General features: G+C 45.9%; 1 protein-coding gene across 2 annotated transcripts; it reads right to left on the bottom strand.

Annotated features, from left to right (window-relative positions):
- Nucleotides 1-200: 200 nt before the first annotated feature.
- GJA5 (gap junction protein, alpha 5, 40kDa) lies at nt 201-19,272 on the bottom strand. Of its 2 annotated transcripts, none has more exons than XM_010567247.1 (2): nt 18,702-19,272; nt 201-2,666 (listed from the first exon to the last, which is right to left on the bottom strand). In XM_010567247.1, the coding sequence occupies exon 2, from the start codon at nt 2,611-2,613 to the stop codon at nt 1,504-1,506; it is 1,110 nt and encodes a 369-aa protein (XP_010565549.1). In that variant the 5' UTR covers nt 2,614-2,666; nt 18,702-19,272; the 3' UTR covers nt 201-1,503. The 2 variants fall into 2 exon arrangements, with proteins under 2 accessions (XP_010565549.1, XP_010565548.1); XM_010567246.1 differs by lacking the exon at nt 18,702-19,272 and adding an exon at nt 13,398-13,534.
- Between the last annotated feature and the right edge of the window lie 1,306 nt (nt 19,273-20,578).

Below are 20,578 nucleotides of genomic sequence, written 5' to 3'. Positions count from 1 at the left end.
CCCTAAGAGAGGGAATGGCTCAGTCCCCTCATCAGCTGGTCCCGGCCATTCGCTCATGCAGTCCAATATTGGGAAGCTGTGGCCTGTGTCCAAAAAGGCAGCGCAGGGTGAACAACGGGGAGCAGCTTAGCTCTGTTTAGCAAATCTCTTTAAAAGAGGGATGTCAGCCCTGCACTGAGAAAACATACCTAGAGTGGGAGCTGCCTACAGACCTCAGCCACCAGACTGCAGTGTTGGGTCCCAGTGGCTTCTCTGAGAGGCTACAGTGGTGGAAGGAGCTGGTCCATGGGTGGTTTCTTATGCCATATGTGCTAGGGATGGAGTGGAGATGAAGATGACCTGATGGCAGAACAGGGACTTGCTGCGAGGACAAATATCTTGGCTTGCACTGGCTCGTAGGCTTGAGAGAGCAGCCAAGAGCTGAATGTTGTGCAGGACCCGGAGAGGACTCTTGCTCCTTGCAAAAGATGCTGAAGTGTTTTGGTGGGTTAGTGAGAAGAAGACACAGGCTGTACCTCTTCTGCAGATAAACAGAGGATGTTTTTCTCTCAAGTGGGCTGCTGGCAGCACCCTTTCAGCAGCATTCAGGTTGCTTGAAAGACAAGTTTAAAAAGGGAAACCCACTTTGTTTCCACATGATAGTTCGTCTCTTTTACTAGTAAGATATCTGTTCTCGCAGGAGAGTCTCTATTTCTGTTAATGGATGTCTTGCTTAGAATTGATGACATAAGTATCTTGGGAAAACTCCCTAGTCTTCATCAACTGGTCGTCTAAGCGATATCCCTGGGGCCAGTCTTCTGCGCTGACTTAGGAATGAGGAAGGGATTCCAATGTTGGACATGAGGCAGCTGTGCATGGGGGACCACGGACGTCCTTATTTGTGGGGAAGAGTTCTATACACAGTGTCAAAAAATTCAAGTAGGGTTTACTTTATAGGTAAACTGGTATAAAATATCTGGGCTCAGGTAGAGAAAGGGACAGTTAGAAAGAGCGAGAACAAAGCAGATGAGAAAGTCTTTCAGAAAGCCTACAGGTGTGTTTCTGCTCCCTGCCAGTGAGAGAAGCTTCAGCTCAGTATAATTGCCAAGCTGTAGAGAATGTTGAATAGACATCAAAGAAGATGCAAGGGGGTTGAGGTCCAGTCAGTCTGTTGAATACAGTGTCGCGGTGGGTACCAGCTGGGCAGCCTCAGGAGTCTTCTGGCCTGTGCTCTACCAGGGTAAAGATGGTGAGTCTCCAATCCCTGTGGGTCCCATGATGAAAATATGGCCGAGAGCTTCACATCTCGAGATTGGTGCTTCTCTTCCATGCATGTCTCCCAGTGGCTGTCCCTGCCTTAAGCTGTGAGAGGTGCTGTCTGCAATATAACAATGATGTTCACTGAAAAGGAGCAAGAGCGTGTTAAAACAGAGAGAGCCTAGTGGCAAGAGACTGGAGTCCGCTTTGCAGAAGTTTTACTAAGTGCTAAGACTGCTCCTTCTCCTCATCCCTCCTGGAGGCAGGTCACACAGACAAATCATCTGACCTTGCCTTGCTGCTGGCACGGCTGGTCTTGCTGAACCGGCGTTTCTCATTGAAGTAGTTCTCGGGGAAGGCGGGTGCCGCGCATTCGTTGGCCACCTCTGGACTCTCCACGTAGCTGGACTTAATGAAGGGCCCTTCGCCAGCGGCATCCTCCTGGCCATGGACTCTCTCGGTGGCGAAGTTGGCAGTGTTCTGCTGGGAGGCCGTCTTGTTGCTGAAGGGGCTGATGAACTTCCCGTTGGGACTTGACAAGCACTGGTTAAAATCTGGTGGAGGTGTGTACATCTGGGCCCTTTCCACTTGCGGGGCAGACTCCAATCTGCCGGGGGCTGTGCTGGGGCTGGGTTTGTAAGACCGGGAGCACCTCTCTTTGGCTTTCTTCCAGCCCAAGTGGTACAGCTCAGCCAGACTGAGGAATAGGGAGAGCACTGCCACAGCCAGCATGAAGACGATGAACACATTCTTCTCTGTGGGACGGGAAACGTAGCAGTTGACAGGGTGGGGGCAAGGTGCCCGCTGGCAGATATACAGTGTCTCCAGGAAGATCCCGTACAAGATGTACTGTCCCACAATGAAGGCCACTTCCATGGCAGTGCGAATCAAAATGCTGTAGACGTAGGTGTTCAGCAGACTGCCCCTGAGTATGATTTTGCCTCCTGATTCATCCCAGCAAGACAGCTCAGCCTTCTCTGCCACGGGGCACTTCTGCTGGTAGTATGTGTCACCGTTGTTCTTCATCTCATGGGCTTCTATTTCTGCCTCCTTCATCTTCCTCTTCTCCTCCATGCGCACGGTGTGCATTGCATGGCCCATGTATACTAGAGATGGGGTGGAGACAAAGATGATCTGGAGGACCCAAAACCGGACATGGGAGATGGGGAAAGCCTTGTCATAGCAGACATTCTCACAGCCGGGCTGCTGGGTGTCGCACATGAAGTCAGACTGCTCGTCCCCCCAGGAGGACTCAGCTGCTGTACCCAGCACCAGCATCCGGAAGATGAAGAGCACGGTCAACCAGACTTTCCCCACCACTGTGGAGTGTTTGTGGACCTCCTCGAGGAACTCTCCTAGGAAACTCCAGTCCCCCATTTCTGCTCACCAGGAGGGGTGAGAAGTGTTGAAGGGAGAATTGGACACAGCCTCTGTGGGAGAAAATAGAAAAGAGTGATTCTAAGGAGGGTTAGGAAATGCGCAACCAGGAATGCGTGGAGGAGTGAAATGATTTGGTTTGTGTGAAAGGAAATGTTTTCATTTGACCTGAAATGAATGAGGTCTGGTTTGCTGAAAACTTTGTTTCACATCCACTGAAAACAATGCTTTGGGTTTGTTTGTGGTTTTTTTTTATTCAGCTACTGAAAAAGAAAGTGATCTATTTTGCATAACCCAACTACAACCTGTTAAACGGGCTGCCAGAACTTTGAGGGTGAGCCAGATTTATTCCTGGTTCAGAAAGTCCTTTCACTGCAGTCTGCATATTGCATCCTCTGTGGACTGTGTAGTTAAAGCAGCAGTCATCTGTCTGCAAACTGTGCTCTCGGGAATCCTTAATGGGCTGATCCCCTGGGAGATAAGACTGGAGTCTACAGCTTGGTCTGAGCAGTGCCTTGGCACTTTCATATGTTGCCTTTGTGCAATTCCTGCGCCCTGGAACATGAAGTGCTCGCAGCTCTGGACTTCGTTTCAGAGCTCGATGCCATTACTGAAAGAAATGCAGAGAAAATCTTCCTGTTGCCCACCTGCCCCTTGCCCATAGGTTTTGCTTTGGTTTTGCAGTGTTGCCAGTTGCAAGTGTTTCATTTACAAGTTGCAAATGGTTTGGGGAGTGTTAAGACTTTGGGTGAGCTGTGCCAGTCCTGTAAACCTAATCTGCTGCCACCGTCATGCCTCTCTGAGAGGGAACTGCTGCAAAATCTACACGGTGGATCTCACTTCCTCCTCTTTTTCTTAAGCTCTGAAACAAAATTCACAGTTCAAATGACACAGACAAAGAAAAAAGCCTCCTTTGAAATGCCTCCCAAGGACCAGCAGCTCCTGGGAAGTGCTATTTGGTAGGTGGTCTGATGAGAGGAAAGGTTTGGTGGGCTGATAGTAAGATTGCAGTGAAGATGTTGGAGAGCCTGTTTCTGACAGACTGTTTCTGGCCAAGTCACTTAACCTCATGGATAAAAAGAGAACGATGGGTTTAATCCATCTTTTGTGGGGCTCTGTGGGAGTGCTTGAGCAATCACTTCATCCAGTTATATTCACCATACTTACCTTCCCAGGGCACTGCAAAGCTCTCCCTCGTGCATGAGTTAAGGGCTAGGTGCTATAAAGTGTGCAGTATTACCTTGGAGATAATATTCTCCCACAGTCGCTCTTTTTTAAAATATCCTTTTAATAAACAAATGAAGAACTTAATCATCATCATAATGAAATATTAAACGCACTAGACTAGGTAAATCCCAAAGCCGTAGGGACCACATTGTTAACTCCCCTTCTTTATTGTCCCTTGTCTTGTCTTTAAGAGCCAATTATTTTTACTGTACAAAGAACGTCTGTGGAGAGTAGACACTGTTAAAAGCTGAAAATTTACTGCAGCAATATTGTGTAGGTTTCCTGTGAGCAAAAGCTGGAGAACAGAGAGATAGACTTGTTGGGGGAACAATATCCCCCCCTCTGGTTATGTGAGTGATCTAATTTAATGTAGCAGCGCACGATGATTTATGCTATCACTTGTTTATATGCGGTGTCCATCTGCAAGGATGGATGGGACAAAGATCGAAGGTTGAATCCTTAAACTCCTGGTGCTGCTGAGGGCTGCCGTGCAGAAAGGCGAGGATTGCCCGTGTAAGGAGGCAGGGAGGTGACCACTTGCTGCCCCGCTGCCTGTCAGAAGCCGTGTGAGGAGGGAGAAGGGGCATACCGGGAAGCAAAGGATGGGCTTTGGCTCTTCCCTGCTTTGGCAGGTATGCTGCAGTTGTGCTGATGTGGATCCTGGTGGCTGCTTGGCGTATGCAGAAGCTCTCGTCTGCTGCCAGCCCAGAACTGGAGGAGCAGTAACACAGAAAATCAGCTAGTCTTTCTGACTCCTCTTGTCTGCACTGGTAAAAACCGGTGAATGTGTGGGTCTGTCTTACCTTCTGAAATGGCTTTAGTGCAGTTACTGCGCTCTGGAGAAATTAGCATATGGCTTCATTCTGTGAGCACCAGGGGATTAAATACAGGCAGATAAATCAGTGATGGGAAATATTTACAGACTGTTGCACTGAAATCAGGGGGTTTATTATTTTTTTTTCCCAGAGCACAGACAAGGCAACCAGCTACCTCCAGGTACATCCTGTGTCAATATACTGCAGCACAGCTGTACGAGTGAGATATTCCTTCCAAGACAGCACGAACAATGGTGGGTGTCCTCATTCTTCCAGGTGAGTTTATGTTGTTTGCAGGTGCCCCTATTGCTCCTGCTGTTGTTAGCTGACAGATGCCTTTTCTTAATTCACCTTGCTTGTTAGGGTAAAAATGAACACACTTCTTCCTGGCTGTGCCAAAGGCTGAGTTTTCCTTTCTGTCATGGGCATGTGCAATCATAAACTGAGCACCTCTTCCCATTAGTTCTACCATGTGCGGGTAGTTTGGGGTTTTACTATGGCTTGTTTTCCCTAGGGAAGACTACTAAACCTAGACACTCGCAAATTGTAAAAATCGGTGTGTACAGAACACAAAGTAAAGCAAATGTAAGTACAAGAGAAGTCCAGAAAATGCTAACGGATGCGAGAATAACAGTAATTCACCTGCCTCACACATGCACAAAATTTTCCAAGAGGATGTAAACCAGAAGGATCCAAGGCTGGCAGCCATGAGACTTAGACTAGATAATAGGGCCATTTTCCCTGCCCTTCCCTGCTGGCTGCTCCCCTGCACAGGCTGTTTAAAGGAGGGGCTGCCCCAAGACACCTCCTGATCATCTTGCTACAGCCCTATAGAGAGGTGAGGTGGCTACTGCAAGGGTGTAGGTGGCCACAGGATAACGGGTTTTGGAAACCAAGAGGAGTTCCTCTTCTACAGCAGTGTTTTTGGCTTAGATGCTTTTTAGTTATTAGCAAGTTATTGCAATGCCACACCAGCGGCCTTCTAGAACAACAGAAGAGAGCATCCAGCTCTCTGCTGCCAGCAAGCAAAGAAGGATTGTTGTCACCCCCTGACAGCTTTTCCTGGCTATGCAGGACTGCCTCTGACCTAGACTTTCTCCTCAGGGCTTTACTATTCTTGGGATTTTTCCATATAGTTCCCTTTCCTCATTCCCAGACTACTGTTGTCCTCGCATGCTTTGAGCTCTCAGTGTGTGAGCATCTGTGGCCTTTTATATTCCTAGTTTGGACTCAGTCGGGCAAATCTTGTCTCACTCTGGAGTGACTCAGCAAAAGACACCTCTGGGTATCTTTGCAGGGCCTCAGCACCTGATAGAAGACTGTCTTGACAGCAGAGTCATGCATCTTCGTGCAGAGTTGTAGGCTGGGCCTCTGCCCAGCAGTGCTTTTGGCTGACAGCTTTCTGCTGGATCAACAAAGGAGCTGTGCGCAGTCATGGGATCTTGGCACCGGGAAACGCGTATGTGACAAAGAGCAGCGCAGCCTGGCACAAACCCAGCGACGTGGCCGTCCTGGCTTAATCATCACCTGAAACGCTACTAAAGCTGGGGAAAACCGAATATCACACCGCAGGCCAGGCGTGGAGTGCACTCAGCTCTGGGCTGCCTTGTGACTGCCAAATTCCATGATAAAAATACCCCAGCGGGGATGGCACCTGCTGGTATGCCTGGCTGGCAGTCACGGGCTGCTCTCCACCATTCCTTTTTTGCACTACCTTCTTCTGTGGGAGGGGAAGTGTCCATTGCTCTCGGAGCAGTTTTGCCCATCCGCTCGGTGATGCTGCACGGTCTGAAGGACAGGCAAACGTTTCACGTCACGGCTTCTTGCTCCAGCTGGTGCACTCCTTCTGGTTGGACTAGCCGGGGCTTTGAGGAACAGCTAGGAAATTCACACCAGAGAGCCAGAAGGGCTGTTCCTGTGCAATCATCATCTTTATATGAGTTTATTTCCCTGGGGGTTGTTAGGAAGAAAGTTTCCCCCTCTTTAGAAGACAGGCGAGACTATCAGCAGTGATATAAATAGCTGAGCTTGACACTTCACACTAACTTTTCCCACAAGGAAAGTGACAGGAGGTCGCCATCTCTGCAGGATGTTTCTAAAATAAAGTGGAGCACCTGATTATAACACTGTTTCTGCTCTCCCTTGCTGGGCTCACCTCTTCCCCTCGGCAGGTCCCAGGGGTGCACAGAGAGGGTCTCCAAGGAAAGCTCCTCCAAAACACGGTTCCCAGGCAGGAGGAAAGTAACAAAGTCAAAGCCCTTGTATTTTTGCCCAATCTGCAAGTGATTTGCTCAGTTGGATACAAGTGTATGTATACGACAGTTAATCAGATGTCCCAATGAACCGGAAGGCTGGGGCTCAAGATGTTTTGAAGAGGCTTACACACCAGACATGGGGCTGTGTGTGGAGGCCATGCAAAAAGTCCATCCCCTCTGAACTACCGAATGGGGAGGCAGATGTCTCTTCTAGGTACTGGGTGCATGACATGTGACAGCCCTGTGCAGTGGCCAGCTGTGGCACGGTCAGTGCCTAGGAATTGCTTGTGGCCTTCCTTCCTCCAGCTGTGTCACCTCACAGCAGGTCCAGGCCAGCATGTGGCACAACAGATAGCTACCATGGGGGTATGGGGGCAGAGACCTTTTCCCCTGTGTTGACAATTGTCAGACTGCAGCCAGACCTGAGTGGTCCCCGCACTGCAAAACTGGCTGCTCACACTGTAGACACTTGGGAAGGACACTTTCAGCTCTGTGCTGGAGGTCAGTTAATGCTGCTTTGCTCTACAGATATACCTTCACTTAAGGATCTCCAGCCCCCCATTAACAGTAGTCCAGCCTCACAGCATCCCACGCAGTGCAGATGCTGTCATCTTTATCTTGCAGATGGTGATCACTGGGGTACAGAAAGGGCAGACTGCTTGTTCAAGGTCACTGTGGCAGAGGCAGTCCAGGGACAGAGCTCAGGGTTGTGACCTGCAAACTTGTGTCCTTTTTTCTGTCCTCTTAGACTTGGTGATAGCGACACAATGCTGCTTCTACAGCACAAGAACATCTGGTTCTACAGACTGCAGCCCTTCTCTCTTGTGCCCTGGGACAAGACTGTTGTGGTCACCTGAAAGAAATCCCCCTTGTGCTACCCTTTGACAGCAGGTACACCTGGCAGAACCAGAGGTGTGGGTTTGGGGTGGGTTTTTTGTGCTTTTCTAGGAGGTCAACATCTTGTTATTGCTGGCAGAGCCCGCAGCTGCGGTCAGTGCCCAAAAGGAAGAACCAGCCTTTTCAGTGTACATATACAGTGCTCCTTTGTTGCCAGGACCTGGTCAGGAAGCATTTTGGGGGCACATGGCTTACAACGTTAAAAGATGAATAAAGTTAGAAATGCACTGTACAGCGTGGGTGTGATGCTTTGAATTCCAGAGGCTTTTCAGAGCTTTGCAACATAGATCAATGCTAAAGCCCACCTCAGCATGTATCTTTTTGTTCACTGTTTAATGACATTGGCTCCTTCATATGTGTATACAATAGACAAGCAGTGACTCATTAGGCATTGTTTTCCAAGCACTATCCCTCTGGCTTCATATGTGCATGCATGTACTTATGCTAAGTTTCTGCCTGAAATAGGCCAGTTCTTTAGCCAAATTCGTAGCTCTCATCTGTGCATGGATCGGGACTAAATAGTTTTGTACTTTTGTACTTCTTTATGCTTTATTAAAAAAAAGTCTGACACGTTTGCATAGGTTCTTTTCTAGTTGCTTGGGTTCAAAGTCCTGTGCTGAATCAGTATCAGGGAGAGTGACTTTGACTCCAGTGCTAAAGTCTCATGGAAGAGGCAGGGCTCCATGTTAACAGCTCCTGTCCTAGAAGGCAGACATCAAATGTTTCTCATGTCTCTGCTCCTCCTGAGTTCACTGCAATTTCTGGAAGGGCCATGCTGGTATCCAGACCACTGGCCCTGCTTGCAGTTGCAGACAGCTTGTTATTCCTTCATGAGGTATGCTTTCCCCCTCCTCTCCAAATGTGGAAAATCTCAGAGTTCACAAAAAAGAAAGTGGGTGAGAAGATAAGGGAGTTGAATGACCCGTCACCTCCTGAACACACACCCATCCTGACGCACACAGACACCCAGACAGAGGGAAATCACTCAACACCTCCACGTGTGTACATCAGGAATGTGTTACACACATGGAAGACAGTACTATGTAGAATATTTTCATCTGAAGTGATGGTGGAAGCTGCAGACTCCCAGTTAGCTGAATTTTTATTATTTGTCTATCCAGCCCATCTAATGCTATTTTTTCTCCTCCTTGGCCATGGTCAAATTGTACTTTCATATATCCAGACATTAGGGCCAAGCTCTGCCTGATGTAGATGCAGGAGACCAAGAACAGAAAAGACCTTGAACTCAGATGAGTCAAGCTGAGCAATGAATTTGTCCCACTGTGTTTGAAAAGCCTGCATCAAATAGTTATGTGATAGTGGTATCCAGGCTTACATTTTGGATGGAGGGAGCACCCTCTAATTCTCTTGGGATTATCTCTGTGCCTTAGAGAAACACGGTTGCTTAGGGAGCCCAGCAAAACTGGACTTGGGATAACCTAAATGAAGGCTCACATGTGCTTTTTGCTAGAAAAAAACATCAGTTTTTCTCTCTGATGTAAATGCTGCAAAGAGGCTAATGGATATTACTCAGATTACTCCTTAACTAACAAGATGAAGAGCATCCAGTTCAGGATTACAGAGCTTGATGCTCTTTACAGTTTCTTTATCTTTCCAGGGAGAAGCTAACTTACATGAATTTGCAGCTGATGCTAAGCTGGGCAGTACTGTATACAGGAGAGAGGACAGCCAAACAGGGCAGAGGGAACTCCGGAAAACAGAAACATACTAGGAAATTTGGGGACTGCTGTAGTAAAGCAGTTCCTGAGCTCTGCTGAGAGAAACCGACCTTAGGCACTGCTTAGCCAGTGGAGGAGGCTGGTATAAGGAGATGTGGAGGTGATGGCAGGCGTCACGTTGGGCCCAATATAGCAGCAAAAATACCTGTCCGTGTGATTTTAGGCTTGTTCATAGACTGCATGAGATGCAACTTGTTATAGTGTTGAAATAAAAGAGACTGGAGAGGTACTGGGAGAAGGACAGGGCTCTCATTCAGACTTTTCCCATCCTTTCTTCCCTCCTCTCCCCCCAGTGTCTCCCTGCCTATCACTTTCCTGTTGCTCTCACACAGTCAAGCTTACGCCTTCTGAGCCTTGCTTCAGCTTTTTGGCAGTTTTGACCACTTAACTCTCTACAGCACCCAGACTGCTAATGCTTTCAGCTTTAGGAGGGGGAAATTTTCACTAACTATCTACTTCCCACTTAGTACTACCTTGTCAAATCTCATTTCTTCTTTCTTTCAAAAAATCCATAGGATTCTCTTCATGCTCCAGCCTCATTGCTGTATCCTTGCCTCAGGTATTTAATTTCTCATTCATGGCAAAGTCTGGCGATAACTTGTGAGTGGATTATTTTATATACTCAGTGTATGTACATATATATGCACATTCCTCCCCTCCACCCCCCCCGCCCTTGAAAACAACCAATATTAAATTCGCAAAACCCAGCAGTAGGGAGTTAGGAAATGCTAGAATTACTGTTCTCAGTCATCTTAATTCAATCTCTTTGTGCCTGTGCCTCATATGTATGAGGCTTTAACCACATCCTCACATTGTCACCTCATTCTTTGCACAGGATGCCTGCCTTATTCTGTGCCAGCCTGGCTGGGGCTTTCTTGAACAGCAGCTATTCAATGTTTTGTTTTCTCGTCATTGTTCAGTGGGTGGCCTGTGCCTCATTTACAGTACACTATTCAAGTCCAGTTCTAAAGACAGAATTATTAGTTTCCTCATGGGTTTTCCTATGGCTTTCATCACAACGGTATCTGATTGCTTCACAATTATTAATTTACTTATTTTCATTACCACCTGGAGGTGAGGAGATGGTATTAGATCAACTCTACAGCTGAGGAACTAAGGCAGTGAGAGATTAAGGTAAAAAGTGTTCATTAATTTTGGAATCTGTTTGGAGATGTTGCTAATCTGGTTTTTTTTTTCAGTGTACTTACTTAACACTATATAAAGTATGTTCAAAGCAGAGCTCTGTCTGGTTAACGCTGGAGTGGGAGAGTTTATCACTTCCACCAGTTGGACCACATCTAAAAGTCAGACATCCAGAAGATGAGAGACACCACTGAGGGGCCATTTGTGAAGAAACGTGGTTTAAGTAATTTGCCCCTTCATGACAGAAGAAAGTGGAGTAAGAAGCAATAATTAACCTCAGTCCTCTTGGATAGCTTTATCTGACTTTAAATTGGAGACACTTTTTCTATTCCCTCCCTTCTTTACCAGACATCCAAGTGCAGCTGAAGACCCTGGAGCTCTGCAGCAGTCACCCTCACCGGACTGCTTCACTTCCCGAGTGACCCTGTGCCCTGGCCAGGGCATCTGTCAGCTTTTCTGCTTCTAAGGGAGAGGAGTTTGTATAGAAATTCTCAACCATTCTCAAGGCATGTCCGAAATGACAAAGATAATGAAGAAAGACAGAAATGTAAGTGTAAACCCCTTAGTTCTTACATTAAAACCCACTGACTCTTCTTTAAAGATACACTAGAGACATTTAGAAGTATGCATCTCTATATTCATTACAGGCTGTGTGGCATGAATATTTCTTTGTTTCAGGAAAGAGCTGGCATGCTAGAGTATTTTTCATAGAGGTCTCTCTGTTGCTTATCAACAGCAATAAAAATCATTTTTTTCCCTCTTTATGAATTCTTAGCCCAAAGGTTGAAGTTTCTCTGGTGGCTCCTGGGAACTATTTCTAATTTTAAGCCTCTGTCCTCGTGCCTCATACAACAGCACCCAAGGTGTAGAGCAGTCTCTGAAATGTGCTCCCTAATGACAATGTATAGTGCTGAATTACTCATTCCTTCTTGTCTATTTTCAATGCTGCGAGATAAGTTAGAAAACAAGGGCAAACGTGCAGAATGTGTGAAATCTGTCTGAAGGTCAAAAAGAGAAGAGAGGCTAGGGTATGAGGTTCTGTATTTTCTGGCAAGATTTAAATTTTTCATGCAAAAGTCCGAAATAGTAAAATATTGTGATAATATATACCGTTGAGTGGAAAAAATCAACAACCCTGAATAGTTTTAGTAGCAGGAATACTTAACATAGTTCCCAAGTGACCGGAGCCTGATGAGTATTTTAAACCCTGAAGCCTCAGAAATTCTCCTAAACTACTGTTCTGCTCCCAAGGAAAGGGGGAAGAAAGTTAGAAATCTTCTGCACTGTTCTCAGAGTAGATTTTGAAAAGACCAGCAAATGCAGAATTGTTTGGCTTCTGGTACAAATACCGAATACTAAGAGGCTTCTGAATAACAGTTTAACCTGCTCCTAGCTGCACACACATATGCATACATATATTACATGCATGAAGTTCTTTAGCGTTAAAGAGAGAATCACATAGGCAGCAGTAAGGAAAAACTCTTACACATACTTCTTCTCTGAGGTATTTTGACAGGTTTATTAGCACGGAGGAAGAGTTCAACAATTAAGGCTCATTCAGCTTGTGACTTTTTTAGCTGAAGTTTGTCCAGAAATGCTACTTGCACGATTCTCTGATGGTTTTTACAGTACTTCAGGGACAGAAGCACTGCCTCAGTTTACCTGAGCTGTTAAAATCAGAGTGCCACAAAGCTCATTAGGCATGAGAAATGGCCAGTAAAATGACTCTTTAGGAAATCAAAGGAGTCACCACAGATCAGAGGTGGCAAATAGCAGCAACCTTTACAGTCATTGTCATTGTTTCTTTCCAGGTGGATGTATAGGGGTACTGTGTTTCAAGCTGGACTACTGTTTGAAATATGTGTTGGCAATGCTAGAAGTATTAAATAATGGAAATGTAATTGAATAATTACTCCAAGTACAAAAAGGGGAAAAAAGTTAGGAAGGCAAATAAAAAGAAGCAGCAGCTGCTAGTGGGAGAGGGCGTTTGTCCCTCTAGGTCTGTGTGCCTCTCTGCTGAGGCTGCCCTGGGCAGTGTTGGGATGGAGAAGAAAGGCATTCCCCCTGCAGCGTGCACAGTACTGGTGACTGGGAGATACGAGCAAGGCGCTTCTCTACATTTGAGTTACATTCCCAGGCTCCATGTCACAGACCAGCCAGGATGCAATACTCTCAAGGAAAAGAAACTGCAATATTTTGAAACCATCCTGTGCACTTCGGAATATAGGCGGTTCACGCAAACACTTGATAAAGTGTTTATACCCTGAGAGCCTCTCATAGGTAAGAGTTCCCTTCACCACCCTCCCCTGAGCAGCCTGACAGCATGCTGAAATGGGATCTGACAGAAACTGCAATTTGCACGTTATACTGTCTGAGGATACTTGGGGCTCTTATCCTGCTTTCCTGTACATTGAAATCTATCAGTATCCATGTTCATTGCAGGGAGGCTTCCCCGTCATTTCTGTAGCTGCCTGTGGCAAAAAGAGTTTAATTTTTAAAATGTCCCAGGCCCATCTTGGTACTAGTGGGAATGTTTTGGAAAGAAATTGAAAGAAAAAGTAAATTTCTTAAGTTATTTTTGGCCATCCTTCTTTTCCTGCCTCACCAAGTCCTTCTCTCCCCTCATGCTCTTTTCCCCTTGAGTGTGACAGCTTGAGCTGCCATCAATGCTTCTGCAGTTCTGTTATTTCCCCCTCATGGTTACTTACCTTATTTCGAGTATTTTGTTTTCTGTCTCCTTTCCTTGCTTTAGCACTTTTCCTTTCTGCAGTTGTGTTGGACTCCTTGTTCTTCTCAGTTGCTTGGTTTTATTCCTTTAATATGGTTCTCTCTCTCTTCCTCTCTTTTTCTCCACCCCCTTTCTGTGTCACTTTGTCTTCCCCACTGCCTCTCTGCCTTTCCCCCTCTTCTTTCTTCACCTACTTTTCTTGTCTCTCCCACCCCCTCCAGCTTAATCTTTCTATTTTCAAACCTAGTTTCCTGTTGTTTTTCCTTTAAAGACCATGGATCTCATTCCTCCTTCTCCATTCTCAGCCTCTCCCCATGCCACCCTCCCCATGCCGACAGGATGCACTCGCTGCCGGCTTCGTGCTGTCCCTTCCAGTTGCCGCTACTGCTGTTCCTTGCACCTCCTCCCCCAGATAACATGCCACGGTCTAAGCCTTCCTTAAATGAAAAGAGACAGGGTTGCCCCACAGTTACACCAACCAGACCCTGGGAAGCTTTTTCCATGCAAGAGGTCGATGAAAGACATTTTTCTGACTTGTTCAAGCTTAATCTGACAAAGCAGAGTTCATGTGGAGCAGGGTCTTCCACCTCTTCAAATAACATAGGACTCGCTCTGCTGGCTTGGACCACAGGCCCAGCGCAGCTGCAGCCGTGTCCCATAGGGCACTTGATCCTTCCCAGGAGGGTTTTACAGGCTCCTTTACTGATAAATAGAGTATAACCTGCCTGCCAGGAGAGGTGTTTTTTGACACACCCCCCACCACCACCACCACCTCCCTGGACACACAGTCTGGCACACGAGCATTTGGGCCTTTCTAAAAAATGCTTTTGGCACATCAAGTGTCTGGAGGTCTTGTATTTCATGTATGTGTCAAGTCGAGCCTCTGATTCCTGCACATCAGGCCCCAGAGAGGAAGGTCAATCAGAGATGCTTTTTGGCTTTGATAAAGGCTGGTCTCAAAGACCCAGTGTCAGGAGAGTGAGATTTGCATGGAAGAATCTGCTACCCTGAGAATTGACTTGCTGCGCACAAGCTTTGGCGGGTGTCCCTCCAGCAATCCTTCCTGGGCTAGATATCTCCCATCCAGAACATAATTGCCCAGTGGTTCCTATGCAGCAGCTAGTGTAGATCATGAAGCAAAAGCAGTCCAGAGACTAAAACACAGGGCTGGCAACTCTTCTAATCATTGTTCTCCCACTAGTTTAGTATCCCCTTTAGTCACAAGATTGAAAGCCAGCCTACATGGGGGACAGTGCTGTGCAGAGGCTACCTCTGGAGGCTTGCCCTATGTGGACACACTCACTCTGAAATTAAAAGTGCAACTCCTTTTCAAGAGGGCTGAATCCTCACTGATGGTTAGTGCAGGACATACAGTGCACAGTAAATTCCCATAGCAGCTCAGTAAACTCCTGGTATGGAGAAATCCATAGTCATTTGCCACTTCATTTCTAACTTCATTGAAAGGCTTTCTGTGACTTCAAATTAAACAAGAATGTTTCTGGAGTTGTTTCTCCCTCTCCTGCCTGGCAGTTGTATAGGTCTGATGGAATTTCATGGGAAGGAGAATATCACTGTGTGCTTTTGTTTTTCTGGAGTAATTTCCATAAAGCATTATTATGTAAAGTCCTGTTGATTTTATGCCAGTGAAATTGTCAAGGACTTCATTATAGAAGTGTCCAAAAAAAGGTGTTAATAATACAGATCCAGCTCACAGATGGCTTTGGGATAGGCTAGCTAAGGCTTGTCAAGTTTTTCTCATGTGCTATACAGAGGCAGGTCCTGCAAGTGAGCTGTCTGAAATGTAATCCCCTCCTTGCGTGGCTGACACTTTGCTGCACACTCAGGGTGATCAGGTCTGATTCTCCCTGCTCACTCCTTTGTGTTTCCTATCCCAGTATTGTTCCTGTGTGGCATACTCATTCTCCCACAGAGTTAATCTCTGAATCCAGCAGATACAGTCTAGTTCTGTTGAATGAATGAGGGAGGGGAGAAGGTTTCTGTCCAATATATGCATCATGCATGTGAGGTAGCTGTTACGAGCTCTTTTTGGTGGTGGTGGTAACTATTTGGATTTTGATGCACAGAAAGGAAATGGGTGAAGGCAGACAGGGAGGCAAAAGACAGAAAGGTGGGTAGAGGTGTTGTATGGATACCTCAGCCAGCACCTCAACGTGTTGTCCCTTCTCTTCTCTACTGCACCCTCTTCAAGGGAAAACAGAGGTGTCGTGGCAGTTTCTTCAGCTCCACAGCTAGAGAAATAGCTGTTTTGCCTGCTGGTAAACTGGGAAGAAGGATTTTTCCTCCCCTCCCCAAGAGACTGCTATGCAAAACTTGTAGACTTGAGTGAGGAGAGCAAGTGGAAGAGAATGCTCCCCCAGACAGTGGGAATGAGGAGAACAGCTGACAGCTTGCCATGTGCAGCTTGCAGATCTCAGCAGTTTATGATGCTGTGGAACAGATTTTGAAGGAAAGGAGAAATAAAGCCAGGAGGTAAGGGAAAAATAGGGCAACATGTACCATCTTTTGATCAAAGGTCAATAGCTTTGTTGGGGTAAGATTCCCCACCCTCTAGGTAAAAGAAACATAGCAGACCTTATCTACCTGGACTTCAGTAAGGCATAGATATGGTGTCCCAGGAGAAGCAGATTAGTGGAGAAGATTCAGCTGAAGAAGACAGGGATTATTAGAGAAATCCTCAAGTGGGTAAGAGACTGACAGAATTGAGACAACAGTTCCCTAATAGGTTGAAGGGAAGTTATCTGTGAGGCTGCTCAAAGATTGCTCTTAGGACTGATCTTTTTAAATATTTGTGTTAATTACCTTGGCACTGAAAGTAGAAATGCTAATGAAATCTGCTGATGAACAAAGCTGGGAGGTATTGTCAGGACAGAGGTGGATTCCAGCACTAGGAGACCTGGAGGCTTTTTGTGACTGGAGTGATCGAGGTGAGGTTAAATGAAAGAGTGCAAAGTCACATGCTAGGAACTTGTTGCTCAGAGAGTAACAGGAATCTCTTTTAGCAACTGGGAGTTCCTAGTTGGCAGGACTGAGATGGGGAAAGTCCTGGGTGAAGGTCACCAAAGGAGGAGGAACCAGCAATGCTATGTGGGGGTGAAAAAGGCAAGTGAGCTTTCAGGACATAGCAGTATTTCCAGTTGCAGCGAGTGAGATTAATGCCGTCCAAGAGGACGCGAGACCCCTCCAGAATAGTGTGTGCAGTGCTGCTCACCCACGTTCAAGAAAGATATTCAGCCTGGAACAGGTGCAAAGAAAGGCAACGGGGTGATCAGAGGGACAGGGGGTGTCTCTTGGCCAAGAGTATGTTTATTTATCAGTCACAGAAGTGACTGCAGGGAGATGTTTGAGCTGATTTGAAAATAGATGCGGTACCAGCCTGAGTTTTCTGCATTAATTATTTTGCACTGAACTTCATGCTAGTGCAGCTACCCAAAGTAATTAAAACATGGTGTGATGTGCCTGCAGGGTGAATACTATAAGGGAGCTTAGTTACTTAGTCTGGCAGAACAAAGGTTAAGAGAGGAAAAATTTGCTGCCTATAAATACTTCTAGGAATTGGGGGTTGGGGAAGTAAGTGCTAGGGAGAGAGGAGAGCTACATAAGCTAAAGGACAATGTGGCACAAGAATAAATAGATATAAATTGGCTGTGAATGAATTTAGGTTGGAAATCAGAAGGTTTCTAAGCAACAGAGCAGGGAAGGAGGTGCTGGAACAGCATTCTAGTAGCACAAGTGAGGGCGGAAGCCTAATGAGATTTAGGACAGAGCTTAGTAAGTTTAGAAAAGGCCATTTGTTTTGTACTTGCCTGTTATTCAAAGGGATTGAACCTGATAAGCTAAGAGGTCCCTTTTTCATTCTATTTCCTGTACTTGCCTTATTGCCTTATCAGAGCTGCTCCCTTTCACACAGAAGCCAGGTAAATCCCGAATAGAGTTTGTGTGATGAGTTTTTCAGCATTGATCCCATGGATATTTAATGGAGGATTCATTCTGTGTCAGGGATTTAAACAAACAAAAAAAGCAAGCTAACTCAATGCGTAGAGAAGGTCTGCAAATATGCAGTAATATAGATGAGAGCTCACATATGAAAGAGCTTCTTCACATAAAACAGATGTTCTTGGAGCATCTGGCTTTGCTGGAAGGCTGTTTCAAATGCGGGTAGATGCTCTCCTGAGATTTGAGAACTTCAAGAGACTGTCTGAAGGGAAAATGTCTTGTACTTTCCTGCCATTACCGAGGACTTTGTGCTTGGGGAGGATATCAGATTTGTTGCATTGGGAAATTTCAGGAAAAAACACCACCCAACAACAGTTGAGATAGAAACTTCTCATACGTATTTCACCTCTGATGCCTGGCCACATCACTGCACTTATTCTGATTTGTCATATTGTCCCATGCTGGACAGGCACCTCTAGTACCTTCTCTAAAGCACCAATGGATGGTACCTTCCTGGTGAAACATTTTATCTAAAATCCCCATGTGTGAATATGATTGAAAGAGAAGGAGGGAGGGGGAAGTTCTCTGTTATACATTAGACCTCTGGAGACAGCTTGAAGGCATCCTCCAGCAGGAGGCAAATTCCCAAGGACAGGCTGGGACCAAGGGAACAGGATTAGCATGTGACAGTGGGCCCCTGAATGAGGGGGAACAGTTTTATAGTCACAGTTTCTTATTTAGTAAAAAATCCCAAATTATTCCATTATAGATGGATGTTGTCCCCTCCCCAGCCCAGAGTACCAAACCAGCACAGAGTGAGAAAAGAGGAACCAAGAAACTGCAAAGCGTGAAATGTCACTGTGTGTCAGTCTCATTTGCCAGTAACGTTTTCAGCAAGAAAAACTGGAAGAGGTTTTCATCTCACTGACGAGAAATGACCATCTATCCCAAAGTAAATGCTTAGCTGTCAGCTTTATTTTACTAGAAATAAAGCACAGCACTCTCACAGCTACTGCCTCCACTTTTCAACTCTGCAGCATCTCTGAGTAGTTGAGAAGTGCTTTGCAAATGATAATGTAATTACAGCTCCTATAAACACTCTCCTTGCTTTACAGGTGGAGGAAGCAAACCACAGGGAGCATAAAGGATTTGTCCAAAGGATCAGCAAGTCATTTTCAAGTGGAGTCCTCACCTGCTTAGCCACCAGACATTCATCTTGTCCTGTACACTTCCAGCTAGATGAATTGCTGCTTTACAAAAATATGTGTGTATACATATATACATGTATATGTTTCCCAAAGTGAGAAGAAAAGAAAGAACAGACCTTTACCTCTTTTTGCTGAGACTGCACAGGTAGAGGGAGGAGCAGGTGAAGTTGACTGAAGGGTGAGCTTTAGCACAGCCCCTTGGTCTTGCTGGAGCCCACCTCTCTGTCAGCGTTCGGCTCCCAGAAGAGATCCGTGTCTGAGGGAGAACACTCTGGATAGGGTAAGCAAACCCCAGTCAGCTCCCAGGAGCTCAGCCTCCTGCTATGGTCTGACACTGGCTCACCGGCTGGAGGTTGCCTCAAGCCTGGAGGACCGATGCTGGGGGAGACTCGCTCCCAAGCTGTTCCTGACATGCACTGGCAGCTGTCTGCCTGGTATTCTTTTAAAGAGTCTTCATGGATCAGGATAAAAATGTGATCTTACGCAGGCAGCATTGTAAGCACAACTTGGCTCAAGTTCAGCTCTTCCTCTGGCTCCCAGCTACTCTATTTTTATTGAAGGAATTTGAGGCTATCAGAAAGGAAGTCAAATTGTTTTAGGAAAACAATAGAAAAGCAACTTGAAGTTTATTAGCTTCCTGGCCAGGGCCTGGGACCAACTTGTCAAACTTATTAGAGCAATGGCAGAGCTATTTATTTAAAAGGGCTAGCGACAAGACTCAAAATTTTGTTCCTGTTTAGGCCTCAGTGGAAACAAAGGAAAGCCATAAAATAATATCTGAAAGGAGCAGATGGCTAAATGGTAAATGGTGCAAGTAAGGTTGGCCTGTGAGCCATTTGTGGTGTTCACCAGTGCAATGGCTTTCACGGGATTTTGTTACTGAATGAAAGCCAGGGCTTGCATTCATAGGCTAGCCCCATCAGCCCAAATTCCTTATAGTGGCTGGAATTTTCAAATGGAAGCCTCACACCTAAGATTACAAATTTGGCAGGAAAAGGTCTTCATTTAGAGCTACTGAAAGGAGCAAAACAATATGGTAGGGCTGCAGAAGAGCCAGGAATAGAGCCCAGGTGTCCCTGATCCTGTTGGACTGCTGGAGCCCCCCGACTGTAAAAAATATTTATATCCTTTAGAAGCAGCTGCAGTCTGCTTCCCCATTCAGCTACCCCAAAGTAGCAGTGCCGTTAAGTCACTAAAAACATGCTGGCATGCGGCTGGTGAGAAGAATGGACAGCCAAGCTATTAGACTCACAAGCAGAAAGTGTCTGTGCTGCCTGAGCCTTTCTAAGGAGTTTCATCATTTGCAAGGAAACAAGAAGAAAATAAAACAAGTAACTGAGAAGCATTTAAAACTCTGCTTAATGCAAAGCCATATCCCTTTTTCAGAGGGCTCTCTGCTAACCGAGAGTTTAACCTGCTTCCAGGGAGCATATAGGAAGAACTCACCTCTCCTTTCAACGGTGCAGTAGTAGTCTCTAGAAAGTCAGGCGCTGAGAGGAACTGAGCCCGCAGAGCTATGCACACAAGCTTTGAACAACTCAGTAACCACTTTTTAGATGAAAGGAAGAAGAGCCCACCTCAAAAATTCTCTTCCTTCTTCTCCTCATTAGCTTAACTAAAAGTGTGAATGCAAAGCTACAGTTTTCTCCGAGGCCTAGGGCAATAATGCATCTTGTACTGGCAAGTGGTAGAAGATCTTGGTTTATATGTTCCTTTTAATTTATCTGGGTTAGACGCTTATAAGAGGGTCAAAGTGAGTGCATGATCTCAGGAAGGGACTAAGAAACTGGGTCTTAAACTTGGTAGTTTTAATGTAAATGCAACAATCTTGGATTTATTTAAGGTATTCTTACAGCTTTTAGAAGGTTTCTCTAATTTCTGTCCGAGAGATTACCTTGGTAAACAAATCAGCCAAAGAAGCACACAGAGGAGTGCAGCATCCTAGTTCATTACAGTTCATAGGCGTTTACTTAATTTTAAGTACATTCTTGAGTTGCAT

This window comes from Haliaeetus leucocephalus, unplaced genomic scaffold (genome assembly GCF_000737465.1).
Source record: "Haliaeetus leucocephalus isolate CR32 unplaced genomic scaffold, Haliaeetus_leucocephalus-4.0 Scaffold228, whole genome shotgun sequence".
Classification (NCBI taxonomy): Eukaryota; Metazoa; Chordata; class Aves; order Accipitriformes; family Accipitridae; genus Haliaeetus; species Haliaeetus leucocephalus.
Note: the sequence above shows the minus strand (reverse complement) of the source record. Positions and strands in the feature narration are given on the sequence as shown.